Source organism: Rhinopithecus bieti, unplaced genomic scaffold, assembly GCF_001698545.2.
Source record: "Rhinopithecus bieti isolate Rb0 unplaced genomic scaffold, ASM169854v2 scaffold_13029, whole genome shotgun sequence".
Taxonomy (NCBI): domain Eukaryota; kingdom Metazoa; phylum Chordata; class Mammalia; order Primates; family Cercopithecidae; genus Rhinopithecus; species Rhinopithecus bieti.
The window spans coordinates 1278555-1294939 of NW_016807982.1; the positions used below are offsets into that span (position 1 = coordinate 1278555).

The 16385-nt window shown below is 41.5% G+C and overlaps 1 protein-coding gene across 1 annotated transcript in view; it reads right to left on the reverse strand.

Annotated features, from left to right (window-relative positions):
- Nucleotides 1–16385, reverse strand: part of CSMD2 (CUB and Sushi multiple domains 2) — a gene marked incomplete at its 3' end in the record, with an annotated part of 670449 nt that overhangs the window by 172120 nt on the left and 481944 nt on the right. The window contains 3 exon segments of the mRNA XM_017884421.1: nt 1566–1757; nt 3330–3486; nt 11809–11978. Of these exon segments, the coding sequence (XP_017739910.1) occupies nt 1566–1757; nt 3330–3486; nt 11809–11978 (519 nt within the window).

Consider the following 16385-nt stretch of genomic DNA (forward strand, 5'->3'; position numbering starts at 1 on the left):
ATCATCCCTCCTTTTCATTTTGCGTGCTCTGGCTTGCTTGTCTGTGGCATTATACTGTTGTGTGTTTATGCAAGCATCACCCTTCCTGGCCTGAGATCTGCTCTTCTCTGTATTCCTAGTGCCTAGCATAGGGCCTGGCACATGAATGAGGGGAAATATAAAAAGAGAGATGGAGGGCGAAAGGGAAGATATGCTTGAAGACCAGGTCAAAGGCAAACGGAGAAGAAGACCCTAGAGGCTCCATAAAGGCTACTGTTTTGGTCTGTCCACTTGCAGAGGGTCCACTTAGACCCTCCGCTGTATAAGAGTGTTAAAGATCCTATGAAAATGTAGTCATCTAGGGGAAAAGAAGCATCTGTGGCCATTAACACTTCCCACCATGCCGGTTCACACTTTCACCTGTGCACGTGTTCAGTCTAGAATGTCCATCTCACCTCCTCTCCCTCCTATTGGTGAATTCTAACCCATTCTTCCAAGTCTCAATTGAAATATCACCTCCCAGGCAAAACATTCTCATATCCTCCCAACATCTTGCACTTAACTCTTTCTACAGTGCTTCTCTTATATTATACTTACCTGTTTATGTGTCTGTTCTTCAAGCTAGAGTATTGGCCCCTACAAGGGCAGTGTACAGGTTTTATTTTTCATTTATTTCTCTGCCTCCACAAATACCCAGACATACATGTGCACCAATTCTGGCATGTGGGGCTTGGTAGGCATGTACGTGTTTTTCCAGTGGAGGTTTTGTTCTTACAAGATTAGCCAGTGCTGGCACAGACACATTGAGGTTGTGGCACATGAGAAAGGGGGTGGAGAGAGAGAAAGGTCTGATTTTGGAAAGGTAGGAGGCAGGACAAAGCAGTATGGGGGAATTCACATTAGCAGGGAGCTGGGTGGTAAGAGATGAAAAGGCCAAACAGAATGACCATTTTTGCCTATTTTGCACTTCTGCCTCGGATGACTGTCCCTTGTCCTGTGACACATGTGTAAAGATTCTAGAGAACCTCTGATGACATTCGGGAAGACCCACAGGTTTAAAGATGCAAGTTCATTATTACATTCTTTATCAGTGAGAGCAATGGTTGCTCTTTATCTTACTCTTTCTTTTGACATTCCTCTAGAAAAGGGAGAATGAGTCCCATTTTACCTACAGGGAAACTGAGACCCAGAGCGGGTGGGAGACTTATTTGAGTCTTGGTGTTACAATAAGCCCTGGAACTCAGGCAAAAGCCCCATCTCTCCCTTTCTAATGGACTCTCCCACCTCGTCGCTATCACCTGTGTTACAATTTTGAGGGCATGACTTGGCTGTGGTCCCACTTGCTGAATGTACGACAAAGGCAAGCTACCCGCCTGACTGCACCGCTGCATGGGTGTAATGAGGTGTGAGAGTGAGGAAGTGGAGAAGGGGTGCAGGCGAGCCATGATGTCTGTTAACAAGAGGATTCAGTCCAAGTAGATGGCCCCCAGGCTCTGGAGCATGGGGTCTAACTGGAATGAGACCAGGGCTAGACCTTGGTATTATGGGAGACCCAAGGGTTCCCTGCAGAGGAAGAGCCCTCCTACCAACACAGGTGGGCAGAGGCCGGTCCCAGGTCCGGCGCTCTCCACTCAGACACAGCAGCTCCTCACTACCCCGCAGGCTGTATCCAGGGTCACAGCTGAAGGACACGGAGCTCCCTGCAAAATGACCTTCATCATGAACCTTGTAACCAAACTGCGGGGTTCCTGGGTCCTCACATTTGATGAGTTCAAAACCTGGTGAGGAGAGAAGAGGTAGAGTGAGTAAGACCTATTGTGGCAGAAACCACGCTTCCTCTCTTCCCTTAAAGCCCATGTCCTCAAGGAAGTTGTCTCAGCCACAGCCCCTGGGTTCTGATGGATTCACCAGTCAGGATTTCCTCATTTCTATGCTCAGTTGAGGGTGTATTAAGGAACATCCATTTCTCTGTTGCTATATGTAAATGATTTCTGCTTTTAATAGTTTTCAGGCCTAAGGTCTGCATTTTCTATTTCTTTTGTTTGACCCCATAGCATTTTTGCTAGCAGGAGTGTTCTTTTCATTTTGCTCATTGAGACATTCTGATAAGATGGGGTAATATGGAGAAGTCACCTTAAATGTATGTTTAAAAGCTTAGTTATGACCTGCTTAAACATATGCTGTGAAAACGGGCTGGAAAAGGAAACAGATTTATGCAGAGCTCCCACTCTATGGCGCTATACATGTGTTCTCTCTCATTTGTTAGTCACAGGAGTCTTACAGGTGGGTATAATTATCTGCATTTTACAACTGAGAGCATTGATTTGGGAAGGTTAAATAAACTGTTCCAAACTTACACAATTTTCACATGATAGAAATGGAATTCAAACGTGTCTCTAATCCTCTTCCACTGAACCTCCTGATGTAACAGGCAAGGATCCTCTGCCAGGCAGCCTCAAGCCCAGGCGAGGGGAAGCCTGACTATACTCTGTGGATTATTTTCCCCAATAGCTTTCTTTATTGAGATACAATTCACATACCATACATTCTCCCATCTAATGTGTACAATCCAATGTCTTTTAGTAGATTCACAGAGTTGTACAACTATTGTCATAATCAGCTCTACAACATTTTTATCACCTCAAAAAGAAGTTCCATAGACATTTTCCCCCAACTCCCTCAGCCTTAGGCAACTGCCCTTTACTTTCTGGCTCTACGGATTTGCCTGTTCTGGACAGTTCCTACAAAGGGACTCAAACAATATGTGGCCTTTGAGACTGGATTCTTTCACTTAGTGCAATCTTTTCAAGGGCCATCCACATTCATGCACCTATCAGTACTTCACTCATTTTTTGGTTTTTAAAGACAGAGTCTTGCTCTGTCACCCAGGCTAGAGTGCGGTGGTGCAATCTCAGCTCACTGCAACCTCTGCCTTCTGGGTTCAAGTGATTCTCCTGCCTCAGCCTCCCAAGTAGCTGGGATTACATGTGCCCGCCACCACGCCCAGCTAATTTTTGTAGTTTTAGTACAGAGGTTGTTTCACCATCTTGGCCAGGCTGGTCTCGAACTCCTGACCTCGTGATCCACCTGCCTTGGTCTCCCAGTGCTGGGATTACAGGCATAAGCCACTGTGCCCTGCCACTTCACTCCTTCTTATGGCCAAATGCTATTCCATTGTATGAACATATCACATTTTGTTTACCCATGCATCCACTGATGGATACACATTGGATTTTAAAACAGTCTTAAGAGCACATTCTTTGTATCTTGTGGGCAAGCAGAAGCTCAAGTAAATGAATAAAATGGGAAAGCCTGACTTCCTTGACCACACGGATGCAAGAAAGACTTACTGGAAAACTGCAGTTCAAAGCCCTTGCTGGTGTTTTCAGCATCAGTGATGAAATCAAGCCACAGACTGCTGGATGTGCTGTTCAGAGTCACCCCCATCATCTCAGAACGGCTGAATACTCCCAGCAAACGGGCGGAGTTGTTGTTGCCGTCATAAACCTGGACACAGGAGAGACCCCCAACCCAATGTCGTCAGCATGGCCTTATGTTGAACAACACCTTCTTACCCCACAACCCACACTCCTGGAGTTTAGCACTGGTAACAACTATCAGAGGCACAGTGAGTTATCAGATGCAAGGAAGATGGCAGAGGGAAGCTATCAACTGAGCAAGTTATCTCGTTTTTCCTTGATGTCAGTTCTATGCTCAGCCCATCTTTACTGTGAACTGGTTGCTATTCCAACCTTTCCAGTGGAGATCTGCTCTTGTTCCCTCAACCCCCATATAGCACCAGCTTATTCTTTAGCAGCCTGGGGAGGCCAGATTTGGGTTGTCTGCTTCTCAAACTATCTGTTTCCTCAGATAGACAGGCTGAAAGCATTCATCTCTACATTGCTAAACCCGCAATCCTGTCCTTCCAGTACATGAGACAGCCATCCTCTCACATGATCCCACCCCACTGTGGCAGTAGCCTGTCTTGACCACTCTGCTGGATGTCATCCCTGGGAATCAGATGGGATGGAGTTAAAATGACCAGCGTGTCATGGTGACTTTTTCTTCCCCAAGCTCAGCCTCTGCCCCTTCCCTGCTAAAATGAGGGCTCCAGCTAGGGCCTGCTGGGCTTGCCAAGGGTAGAATTGTACAGGCATCTGGCTTCCCTTGCTCCCATCTGTCCCCTGAACTTCTTAGTACCAGCAAAGACAACAATCATGAGAATAATGAACTGGCTCCCCAGGTTTCGAGGTTGCTGCTCCTTTCCAGATAATTGTACAAATAACAACAGAAGTTGTGATTGAGTGAAAGACCCCCTGGTGCTTTTGTAAATATCAAAGATGGGATCTATGAGTGGGTGATGAATATTTGTGCATGGCACACAATGTGATGCCAGCTGCCAGCAAATTGGAACAATATTTCCAGTGTACTATTTATGAAGCAAAGCTTTCTAAAAGAAGCTATCCTTCAAGCTAACAGTGTTGTATATTATAGAGATTTGTTTAGGCTCCTGGGAGCCTGAAGTCTGTTACCAGATCCTTGTGTAATTGCTGTATATCACTGATAGACTGAGTGAATTCCAGGGTTCCAACAGACATCAAGATAATACAAGTTTAATGAGTTTAGCCTAAATTGTTACAAAGATATTTTTAACCACCAAAACATATGGAAATCAATGGACCAAGGCATTTATCATAAATGGAATAAGAATCATCAATTGCAATAAGAAATAATAATCATCAATTGCAGTAAGGAAGACAATCAGACAACATGTGTTTCTTTAATAAAAGATATACCATCACCCACAGAGTTACCTTGCCAAAAAAATCAGACCTGATCAGATCAAGCCACTGGATCTAATTTCCAACTTACGGGCAATAAATACCGAGGACAGAGGAACATACGAAATGATACGTTGTGAGGGCATTCAGCAAAATCCAGAGTGGAAAGTTCCACTGAACAAATGATCTGATTTCCTCAACAAATAAGTTACAAGGGGGAAAAGAAAAAAGATGGAAGGAGAAACCTGTAGATTAAAAAACACATGAGACAATGACTCTAATGTGTGGACCTTATTGAATCCGGATTCAAATAAACTATAAATTAAAAACTGTTATGACATCTATGAGATAATTGGAAATTTAAACACTCACTGGATATATGATGTTATTCAGAAATGATGGTTAATTAATAAAAAGTATGATGGGAACATGATATTTTCCTTAATTTCCAAGCATAATTCATCCTAATTCATCAAGAACAAAAATGTTACTTGTATCATTACAATAAAATATTAATTGCAGAAAAACTTATAAAACAGAAATGTGCAAATAACTTTCAGGACTTACAACATGTTGGTAAGTATCTTTCTAGGCTTTGTTCTATGCATTTATTTCCTTGTATAAATTTATGTTTTTATAATTTTTTATAACAATAAGATCAAATTATAGGTACTATAGGGCAACCTGCTCTTTCACTTAATATAATGTATATATTTTTAAAGTCACTAAATATTTTTTCCATAACAGCATTTAAATGGCAGCAGGAATTTCTATAATAAAAATTAACCCAATCTGCAATATAATTATTTACACATCAGTGTCCAAAATATGTGCTCTGGTACATAAGGTTCACTCAGTAAATGTATGATAAATAAAACAATATTTTCCTCTAGAATTCATGTCCTTAAATCTACCTGGCATTTATTTTGGGATATGATATACAATTCTACCTTAACTCCCTGATTAGTCATTTAACCAAAGTTAATGTCATTTAACCAAAGTTAGATTAGTCATTTAACCAAACTCTGTTTGTAAATATTCCACACACTACCAATTTTAAATCCATCTTTATTACATATATAATTAACATATAATTATATACATTTGGTTTTGTCAGCTTTCTATTCTATTGCATTTGCCTATTTGTCTACTCCTATGAATGATCCACAGTTTCAGTTACTGTAGCTTTACAATATATTTAAATAATTAGTAGGAAAAGTTCTCATTTGTCTTCTTTTAACTTAAAAAAAAATTCTCCCAGATGTCCTCTTCTAAACTCAAGAAGAATTTTCCTGAATTATAAAAGTAAAACAAAACTTCCAAAACAAAACTTGTGTAATTCTGACTGAGCTACATTAAACGTATGGATGGACTTGAGAAAAATGTATCTATGTGATATTGAGTCTTCCAATCCATATACATGGTGTCTAGCTCCATGTAATCAAGTTGTCTTCTATGTCTCTCACTAACATTCTGTTCTTATTCCTGGGTATTTTTATATTTTTGACTGCTATTGGGAATTGGGCCTTTGTACACATTTATTTCCTAACAGAATATTGCTTGATGGTCCAATTCATCATTATGTGCAGGTGATGGAAATGTCTGCCTGAGAAATCCAAGAGCATCTATGCACATTCATTACATCCAATAAAGCAGGTCAGCAAGATGGCTGGTTTCAAAATGAATATGCTAAGCAGAAAGCTTTCTATACACAATTACAAACAATGTAAGCATAATTTCAGAATATTCCTGCATGTCCGCTTGCACACGTGTGCTTGAGTTTCTCTGGAGCACACATCTAGCATGGAAAAACTGGTTGCAGGGATGGCACATCTTCAATTTGGTTAGATATTACCAGATTGCTCTTTGAAAAGGAATAGCAATTTGCTCTCTCACCAGCAACGTCTGACAGCTTTTATTGCTTTATATCCTTGCTGATACTTGGTATTTTAGGGTATTATGATGTTTTCCAATTTGATGAGTGTAAAGTGATATCTCATTTTAATATGTAAATCCTTGATCGTCATTGAAGTTGAGCATCTTTTTATATGTTTATCAACAGTTCTTACTTCCTCTGTGAATTGGCTGCCTGTTCATACCCTCTGTGCATCCATGAGCATGAAATCTCCCAGCATTTATTTTAGTTACATCAATATCAAAATAAAATTTTATCTTCTCTCATTTAAGACTATGCACATTTTGGAGGGCTTATTTCTAGGTGTCTTATAGTTTTTGTTTCTATTATAAATGAGACTTTCCCTCCTGATTGCAAGTTTTATTTGGTTATAGAAACACCAGAAACTTTGTGAATTTTCTTATTGATTTTGAGTTTATTAGTTGGTTGCTTTGTATTTTTGAAACAAAAGTCACAATTTTCTATATTCCTTTCTAATTTTTATAGTTCCTTTTTTTTTTTTTTTCTGGTATAAATGTAATGGTTTGTCTCTTCAGCACAATGCTGCGTTCTATTGGTGATAGTAGAACTACCGATTTTGTTCTTGACTTTACTGAAAATTTTTAGGAAGTTTTGCCATTAAGCATAATGTTTGCTGTAAGCATTTGGTAGAAATATTTTTATTAAGTTAGGAAAGTTCTACGTGTAGTTTTATGAGATATTTTTAAAAATCATGAGTGGGTGTTGAATTTAATCACATGATGTTTTGGGGTGTATTAGCGGCATAATGTCTTTTTCTTTGCTAATCTGTTTATAGGATATTAGGTTGAGCCATGAAATTGCCAATATTTTAACAGTTTTGACCTACAAAAATAGCAATTTCATATGGTTTGTCTAACAAATAACATTATGAGCTTTTCTAATTTTGACACATCCTCACATTCCTGGAATCAAAGCTACTTGGTCATCTTTGTTTTTTTTTTTTTGTTTTTTTTGTTTTTTTTTGAGATGGAATCTTGCTCTGTCATCCAGGCTGGGGTGCAGTGGCTGCAATCTCGACTCACTGAAAGCTCTGTCTCCCAGGGTCACGCCATTCTGCTGCCTCAGCTTCCCAAGTTGCTGGGACTACAGGCGCCTGCCACCACGCCCTGCTAATTTTTTTTTTTTTTTTTTGTATTTTCAGTAGAGACGGGGTTTCACTGTATTAGCCAGGATGGTCTCATCTTTGTTTTAATACACAGTCAAATTCAATCTGACTTAGACTCAGAATTTTTAGATCTATGATCAAAAGTGAGATGCCCTAATAGTTTCTGATTTCTGTTCTTTTTAAAATTTTTATTTTAAATTATAAATTGATAAATTATAGCTGCATATATTCATGGGGTAGAAAGTAATGTTATGATTTATGAATACAATGTGGAATTAGTAAATCAAACTAACATGACCATCACCTCAATCACCTCAAATACTTATCTTTTTTTGTTGCGAGAACATTTGAAAGTTACTTTTAGTGATTTTGAAATGTATGGTACATTATTATTTGCTATATTCACTGTAACGTGCAATACATCTCAAAGGAAAAAAAACCCCTTAATTCTTCTAATTGATGTTTTCTATACTTTGACCATTATCTCCCCATTCCGTCAATCCCCTGGTAACCATAATTTTACTCTTTGATACCAAAGTTTCTACTTGCCTCATTAACAAAAATGAGTTGGGAGATGGATCTTTATTTTTCTCTCTTCTGAACAGTTTATTGCAGGGATTAATTGCTTCTTGAAGTTTTGGTAAAGCTTACCTGTAAAATAGTTAAGGCCTGGGGCTTTTGAGAGAGGATATGGGGGAATTATAATTTTTTAATGATTACTGGTTTTTTCAAATTTTTTTCATATTAGTACTTTTATCTAAAAATTTCCATTTCATCTGAGATTTCAGATTTCTTGGCTTACAGTTGTTTCTAAACATTTTCCTTCTTTTTTTTGAAAAAGGGTCTCACTCTGTCACCCAGGCTGGAGAGCAGTGGTGTGATCCCTAAACATTTTCTTATTTCCATCATCTCTCCTATATCTTTGATTACGTCCCTTTTCAATTCCTAATAGTACATATTTGTGGCTTCTTTATTCCTTGATCAGTTCTGCCAGTTTTGTCTACTTTATTATTTTTCAAAAAAACCAGTTGGTTTTGTTGACAATTGCTCTTGTTTTTTAGTTTTATTTCTCTAGTCATTTCTGCCTTTATGTTTAAAGTATCTTTCTCCTACTTTCTTCTGCTTTATTCTGTTACATCATCCAAGTTACCCAAATCCTTATTTATCTTTAACTTAGGTGATATGTCACAGACTCACAGAGGTATATTAAAATCTTCCATGATGACTGTAACTTTATTAAATTTTTTTACATTTCCAGCAGTTTTTATTTAATTTATTTGTGCTGTGTTATTTGGCACATAAAGTTTTACTGTGGATTGATTATCCATTTTATTAATATAAAATAATCCTCTTTTTCATTTCCTTATGAGATGTGGGAAAAGTTCTCAAATTTATCTTTTAATAAACTGATTTCATTTTTCTGTGGTTTACCATCTTCCGTTCATTGCCTCCATTCCATTTTTTAATTGGGTGATCATGTTTTTCATCTCTATTTAATCTCTCCTCATCTCAGATTGCTCTGTTTTCATTATTGCCTATTTTTGTGTCATAAATATAATATTCTCTCAAATTCTCTTAAGAATACAAATTAGGAGCTTTTAAAGTACATTTCTGTTCTTTGTTGCCTACAGAGGGGCAATTAGCTATGGTTCCTCAGACATGTCTCCATCTTCTGATCTACTGAATATTTACACATATCCGGTTAATTTTCTGGTTGGTACACTGTTACAGAGGGAAAATGGAAATGGGGAATGGAAACGTTCAGCAGTCTCTAAGGGAGAGTAGAGGAGCTAAACTCAAAGAGGTCGTAGCAGGAGCATTTCTTACCCTGATGCTAAAGAGTGTGTGCGTGTGTGTGTGTGTACGTGTGTGTGTGTGCATGTGTTTGTGTGTGCATGTGTGTGTGCGTGTATGCACTACCTGGGCTCCCGTATCCTCTGTTAGTCCTCCCTGAACTCTGACCTAGGTTTTATGCCCCATGTCCCTCCTGCTTTTTTACCCTGAACACCTCAGAAAGACTCTCTCTGCTTATCTACTAAGCTGCCCACCTGACCCTGAAGCCAGAACCCTGACAGTGCTGTTGAGTGTGCACACCTGCTGACTATGTCTTAGGTGCTATTCTGAATCCAGACTCCCTTAGTGAGGAAGCATGGCACTGGCCATACTCCATGTGACCTCCAGCAACCTAGGAGCCATTTGTGCTGGCTCTATCAGGTCACTTGCACAGAACCACTGCTTATACTCCCTTCAAAATCTGAAAATTGTAAACTATGCCTCAAAGCTGGCTTTTTGTGCTAATGGCCTTCATCCAAGAAAGCATCTGCATTGCCCAGCTCACATCGCTCCATCTGTACTTCTACAGAGAGGAGGTCCCTCTGGCACTGCTGGACTGATTGTAGCCTCTGAGACTCAAATGGATGGAGAGAAGTGAAGGTCAAGGGTGATGCCTAAAGACAAGCTTATTAGAAGGGCATAACACCCTTGTCTTGTGTTCTCTTGTTGGGAGACACACACTGTTTTCATGTGGGGTTGGAAAGCAGAGCTTAAGAAGCCAATGGGATTGTTCTATCCCATTTCAGGCACATCCAGTTCCAGCCAGTGATCTCATGAGTGCATCTTCTTGGGTTCAAAAAGGATTAGGTAAGAGTGAGAAATGCATTTCAAACACACACACACAAACACACACACACACCATACACCCCGGAGGACATATGCCTCAGGGGGTTGGCCAAGAGTATCCATCATCTGTATATAAAAAGGACAGCACATTTATCACATCTGGAGATAATCTGAAAGCATGGAAATTTAATGGTTTCTCTTTGGATTTTCCAGAGTAGTGGGCTCGGTTCAACTTTTTCTAATGTAAGGACTTCTCCGGCTACAAGGAATAAAACTATATTAGAAAAAGCTAAAATATTCCTTGGCCTAGGATGAAAATGAACATGCTTTGTATGAGGCTTTCCTTGGCATTCATTTTATTAAGGCAGCTCTTTAATAAATTCTCCACGCTCAACTCTTTGATTACACAGACACACACCACACATTATTGGAGGTACTCAATCCATATTCTTTGTATTTATGCAAAGAAATACAAGACATATATGATCAGTGTCTTAACAAATCCTCTCTATGACCCTCTCTGTAATCCAAGTTTTACCATTTCTTTCTCTTACATATGTCTTGAACTCACTTTCTTTAACCCCACTGCCACACCAGGCCATCACCGTGATACACTGAAGCAACTGCAATAGCCTGTTATTCAACCAAAACATACGCAATTCACAAGTGCACATACACACAATATACTGACACAGGTGTGCACAGACACAGATCCCCAAAACCAAATACATGGACACTGATTCACACACATGTGGAAACATATTTTAAAAAGTATCCATAGCCATAAACACATAGCTACACAAATGAACACACACATGCGTATATACACATGTTCTATGAGCTCTTCATTATCCATGCTGACAGTCAGGGTTCAAAATGGAAAACTGGATCCATTGGCTGCTCCAACCTTATTATTGTTTTGAGACAGGGTCTGACTCTGTCACCCAGTCTGGAGTGCAGTGGCATGATCACGGCTCACTGTAACCTCAACCTCCTTGGTTCAAGTGATCCTCCTACCTCAGCCTCCCCAGTAGCTGGGACAACAGGCATGCACCACCACACCCAGCTAATTTTTGTATTTTTTGTAGAGACGGGGTCTTGCTGTGTTCCCTGAGCTGAATTATTATCTTTTATTATGCAGTCAACCCATACTCAATTACACATGCATTTGATAGCAGGCAGCTTCCAAACAAACTCCAAAGCCATATTCTTAGATACCCATATACCTCTCTCTTTTGGTCCTCTCTTTCTCCCAGATGAGTGAGGACAGTATCTTGGGACTCAGGAAGGAAGGAGAAAGTTTGGATTTCACACAGAGACAAAGGAGTGAGTATTGACCAGACTATTGCATAGTGTAACATACATACTCTGAAACTGATCAATTTTACCTTGAGGACATCTCCTTCGGAGAGTTCGAATGCCCTGGCTTTCAGCTGAATCCCCGTCCCTGGCTGGGTCTGGATGGAGTAGATGCATTCGTGATTGTTATTGTAGTTCACAGGAAAGTTGGGGGACAGCAAAGTACCCTGAGTGCCTGTGACTGAATTCCCACACTCAGCTGGAAAGAGAATCACAATAACCATAGATTAACCCCCATCAGCTGCATCCAGAAAGCAACTCACAGCTCTGGAGAACCTGACAAAGATGACAAGTCATTTGCCTGTCTACCTGCCAAGATGCCTGTATGTCTGTCCAGTTGTTGGACTGTTTACAGAAATGCCTCTCAAAATTAAAAAAAAAAAAAATACTTCTCTACCTATGGTGCTGCCTGGTTTGCTTCTGTCTCTTGTTCTGTTTGTCTGTCTCTCTTCTACAGAAACAGAAGCTAACCCATCGGGCACCATTTACAATTTCACAGTTCTATAAAGCAGCTGTGCTACATACCTATTCATATAGTAGCGTAGCAACAGAAATGACCAAGGAGGAGCTCAGGGGAAGGGGGGGCAGTTAAGTGAGGAGAGATGAAACCTTTCAGTATCACAGAATAGAAAGTAAGAGGGGGCAAGATTACATTAATCACTAACCCTTATGTGCAAAACAGCATGATTGACACTTTACAAGAACCATTTCAGTCATTAGTCACAACAGCCAGTCCCATAAGTAGCCACAATTATCATTTCTGGTTTAAAGATAAGGAACCAGGTACTCAGCCACTGAGACCAAGTCTCTCTGTGGATTCACGAGGAGGAGGGGACTGAGAACTCAACCTCCTAGGTCCTGGGGAAAGTTTTTAGCATAGTCTTATTGCAGCCTGTTTCATTCAACAGCTAATGAAATCACACCCTCCTCTGGAAACCTGCTTCTCCTCCTCCAGAATTAGTCATTCTTTCCCCATTGTTCTCATACCTTTATTTATAGCAGTCATCCCATTTTACTTGACTTATGTGTTAACATTTCTATGTCCTCTACTGCACTGTGGATCCTCTGGGGCTTGGTCATGTTACTGTCTCCTTAACACCCACTCAGTGCGTGGGCAGGATAGGCTCAGGGCATGCAAAGAGGAATGGGATCTTTAATAATTGGAGGGCCCCTCCCTGTTCTTCCCTGTATCTGAGCACCTCCCATATTGCACCTTGACTGCTTGCTGCCTGTCTGTGTCCCCCACCTAAACTGTCAGTAACTTGAGGGCTAGGGTCATGCTGGATGAACCTATGAATTTCCAAGGCTTAGCCTGGATTGTCTGTAAAATAAATATTTACTGAATGAATGAATGAATAAATGAATGGATATGGAATACACTGACCTCAGAAGATGTACAGTTCTAAAAATAATAATTAGGTTCCGGAAGGATGTAAATACAAGTCCAGATGGCAGGCCTGTTATTCGTGTGGACATATGGGGAATTTGGAGCATGCCTTGAATCTTTCAGGCAGCTGGTAGCAAGTCTGCTTTCTGTAAACCATCCCTCAGTATCCTTTAGTCTAGGCACAGTCTGTGGCTGGAAAAGCCTTGGGGTTGACCAAAGGACCATTGCTTGGACCTTATAGTTAACCCTAATTACCCTAAGCCAGAGTATTACCTAATATACCCTAAGCCAGAGTATTACCTAATATAGTTAACCCTAATTACCCTAAGCCTAACTAGACTGAGGCAGCATAGATGGAACACATGGAAACCTTCAGAGCTGAAATGCTCATGGGCTTAGTTATATGTCTTGTGTTTTCTCTTGTCCCCAAGGCTGCTCCTTAGTCCTCTGAAGATGGGGGCCATATGTCCCACCACCAAGTCCCGGCTTTTCTCAATGGACCCTCCTCCTTGCATTCTGCTCAATTCAGGACCAGCTTCAGTTTCCTAAGGCTTTATATAAGGCCTCATTTATTTCTCTCGGAGAAGAAATCTGACTTTACAGTACTTTTAAACTTAGTCTGTTTGCAAAACTTCCAAATATCATGATGAATGTGCTGAGATGGCTCATAAAACTCAAGGGACAGCGGTGGACAGGCTCCCTGGGGGCAGTGGCTGCTGATAATTTACATAGACGTTTCCAGTACGTGTACATTTCTTTGATGATCTCAGATGAGGGTGGGGATTTGTGGGGGGGAGGGAGAGTTGCTTAGGGCCATGCATATGTAAACATTTATTACTCAGTCATATCACATGGGCAGCCTTCTGAAGCATCTCTCCATTTTCTCTGAGATCACTACCTTTCCCTTCCATCCAGGCAGAGGCCTGTGGTGCAGTGGGATGATCATGGACTTTGGAGTTAGACACATTGTGTCAACTCTCTGAACTTTAGTCTCTTCATCTGCCTTCATCTGGACAATAATATCATTCTCATAAGACTGTAGAATCAATGCGTGAGATTTTATATATAAGATAGGTAAACATAGGGGAATGGTTAGCACAGAGTAGCCTCTCCACCAATGTCCCAGGTTAATCTACATGGCTTACCTGCTTCCATTTGGGGCCCTAACTGCCTGCTTTCTGGGACTGGCAGAAAGCTTGAAGCTTACGGGAAGCGTGCGTTAGCTGCCCGAGGCTCACAGCAACCTCATGGTTCCTGATGCCTCTTGCCCTCTGCCTAATTCTCGACAGCTGGCTTCCCTTAAACATGGGCTTTGATGTGTTTTTGCACCTCCTTCCTGGCCCTGCTTCCTGCATAAGAGCTATATGCCCCATCTCTGCCCCAGCATGAGCCTCTCCTCTTTCCCACACACCTGACACCTTTACAAGGAGGGGCTGATAGCTTTAGATGTGGCCAGTCCTTGGCCAATCCCCAGGTCCTGACTCCCTGTCAGGCCTTTGTCCTGGGCACCAGGGAGGGGACAGGAGGGATAGAGGGATGGGGCGCTTGCTTCCGGGAGAGTTTCCAGAATAACAGGGGAGGTGAACAGATGTACTGAGAAGCCAAACACAGGCACAAATGGAAACAAATAAATGCTCCAGAGAAACAAACAGTCACATCCACAGGAAAGTGCTGCGGCTGATTCTGGCATCTCTGACTTCTGTTGCCCCCATCAGAAGGGGTCTTGTTAAGGGCAGAGGCTATACCTTATCCATCAGCCCGGGGCTTCTGAGGCAGAGGGTTAGGTCTTCTCCATCACACCGGGATTCCCAAGGACAGGGCCATGTCTCCTGCTGCAGACTGGGGTCCCCTGGGGTCAGGACTGTCTCTTCTACATCAAATTCAGGGGCCCCTGATGTCAGGGGCTATGTCACTTCCCTCCCTGCCACCCACGTCACACCATGAATTAAAGCCCAGGGCTGTTCATCTCCTTCTCGGCCTGGAGTGTTCCTGGTAGCACTATGTGGACTAAATCATCCAATTTGCATGGCGACTGGGAGCAGCCCCCAGTGGGCATTGCCGAGATGCCTCCAGCCTGAGCCTTGGCAGCCAGGCTGGTGGTAATTAGAGGTGATTATAATTACTGTGCATTATTAATAACATGTGAAACAGAAGACAAATGTAATAATGAAAATATTGTGAGGTGTCATGAACAAACAGTAATTGGAATAATAAGTTAAAGAATGAGTTTATGTAATGAGATCAATGAGGCAAGAGCTTAAGGGCTGTGTGCATCTGTGGTCCTGGTTAATCCCACTCAAGAAGAATTTCCCCCAGAACCATTTAGCTGAGGATGTTTTCCCAGAGACGAAAGGAGCTGCTAGCAGCCAGACATGAACTGAACCTTCCTGGGGTGGGCGGCGGGGTTCTATGTGTTTCTGAGCGTGTGTGGCCAGATGAGGGTGGGTGGATGCCTTTGGGGATGGTTATAGGAGACGGAGTAAACTCTGGGGTTATTTAATTGGTCAGAAATGGAATTCTGCTGCACTTTGTTTTAATGTTTCCTTTCTGAGATTATAAAAGGTTATTGGCAAAATAACAATAATTGGTTATTGATAAATACAGATTAAAAGGTTATTGGCAAAATGATAATTATATGCCACCTCTTGGTTTATGTAAATGATGTCATCTAATGTAGAGTAAAGCCTGTGAGTTGGATGCTGTTATCTCTGTTTTATAAACGAGGAAGCTGAGGCTGAGGGGGTTTGCTGGCCTGCCTGAGATCTAAGCGTTGGTAAGTGGCAGAGCCGTGACCCCACCTTGGCCTGCATGAGTGCACAGCCTGGGCCCGGCCCATCTTGCCAGCCTGTCTAAGCTGTCCTCGGCATAGCTTGTGGGCTCCATGGACTTGTCTCAGGCACAGCTGACCTCACCGGCATTTGAGATGCTGGTCCTTGTTTCAGTCAGTGCAGTGCTGCTTTGATCTGTTTTGTATATTTTTATGGGGTTTTATATAATATTTCACTTTACGTGAGGTCCATGGCTAACAGTGAGCATGGAAAATACTCCATGAATGCAGCTAGTGTTTTATCCAGCCCTACGGGATTGAGCAAACAGGTACCCAGGAGCCTCATACATTAGGGACAGACAGCAATCACTCTGCCCCGGGGACAATACTTGCTTCCTCTACTCCCTGGGCACAGCGCTCTGAACGGACTTCTTTAAAGCTCTTGCAAGGAG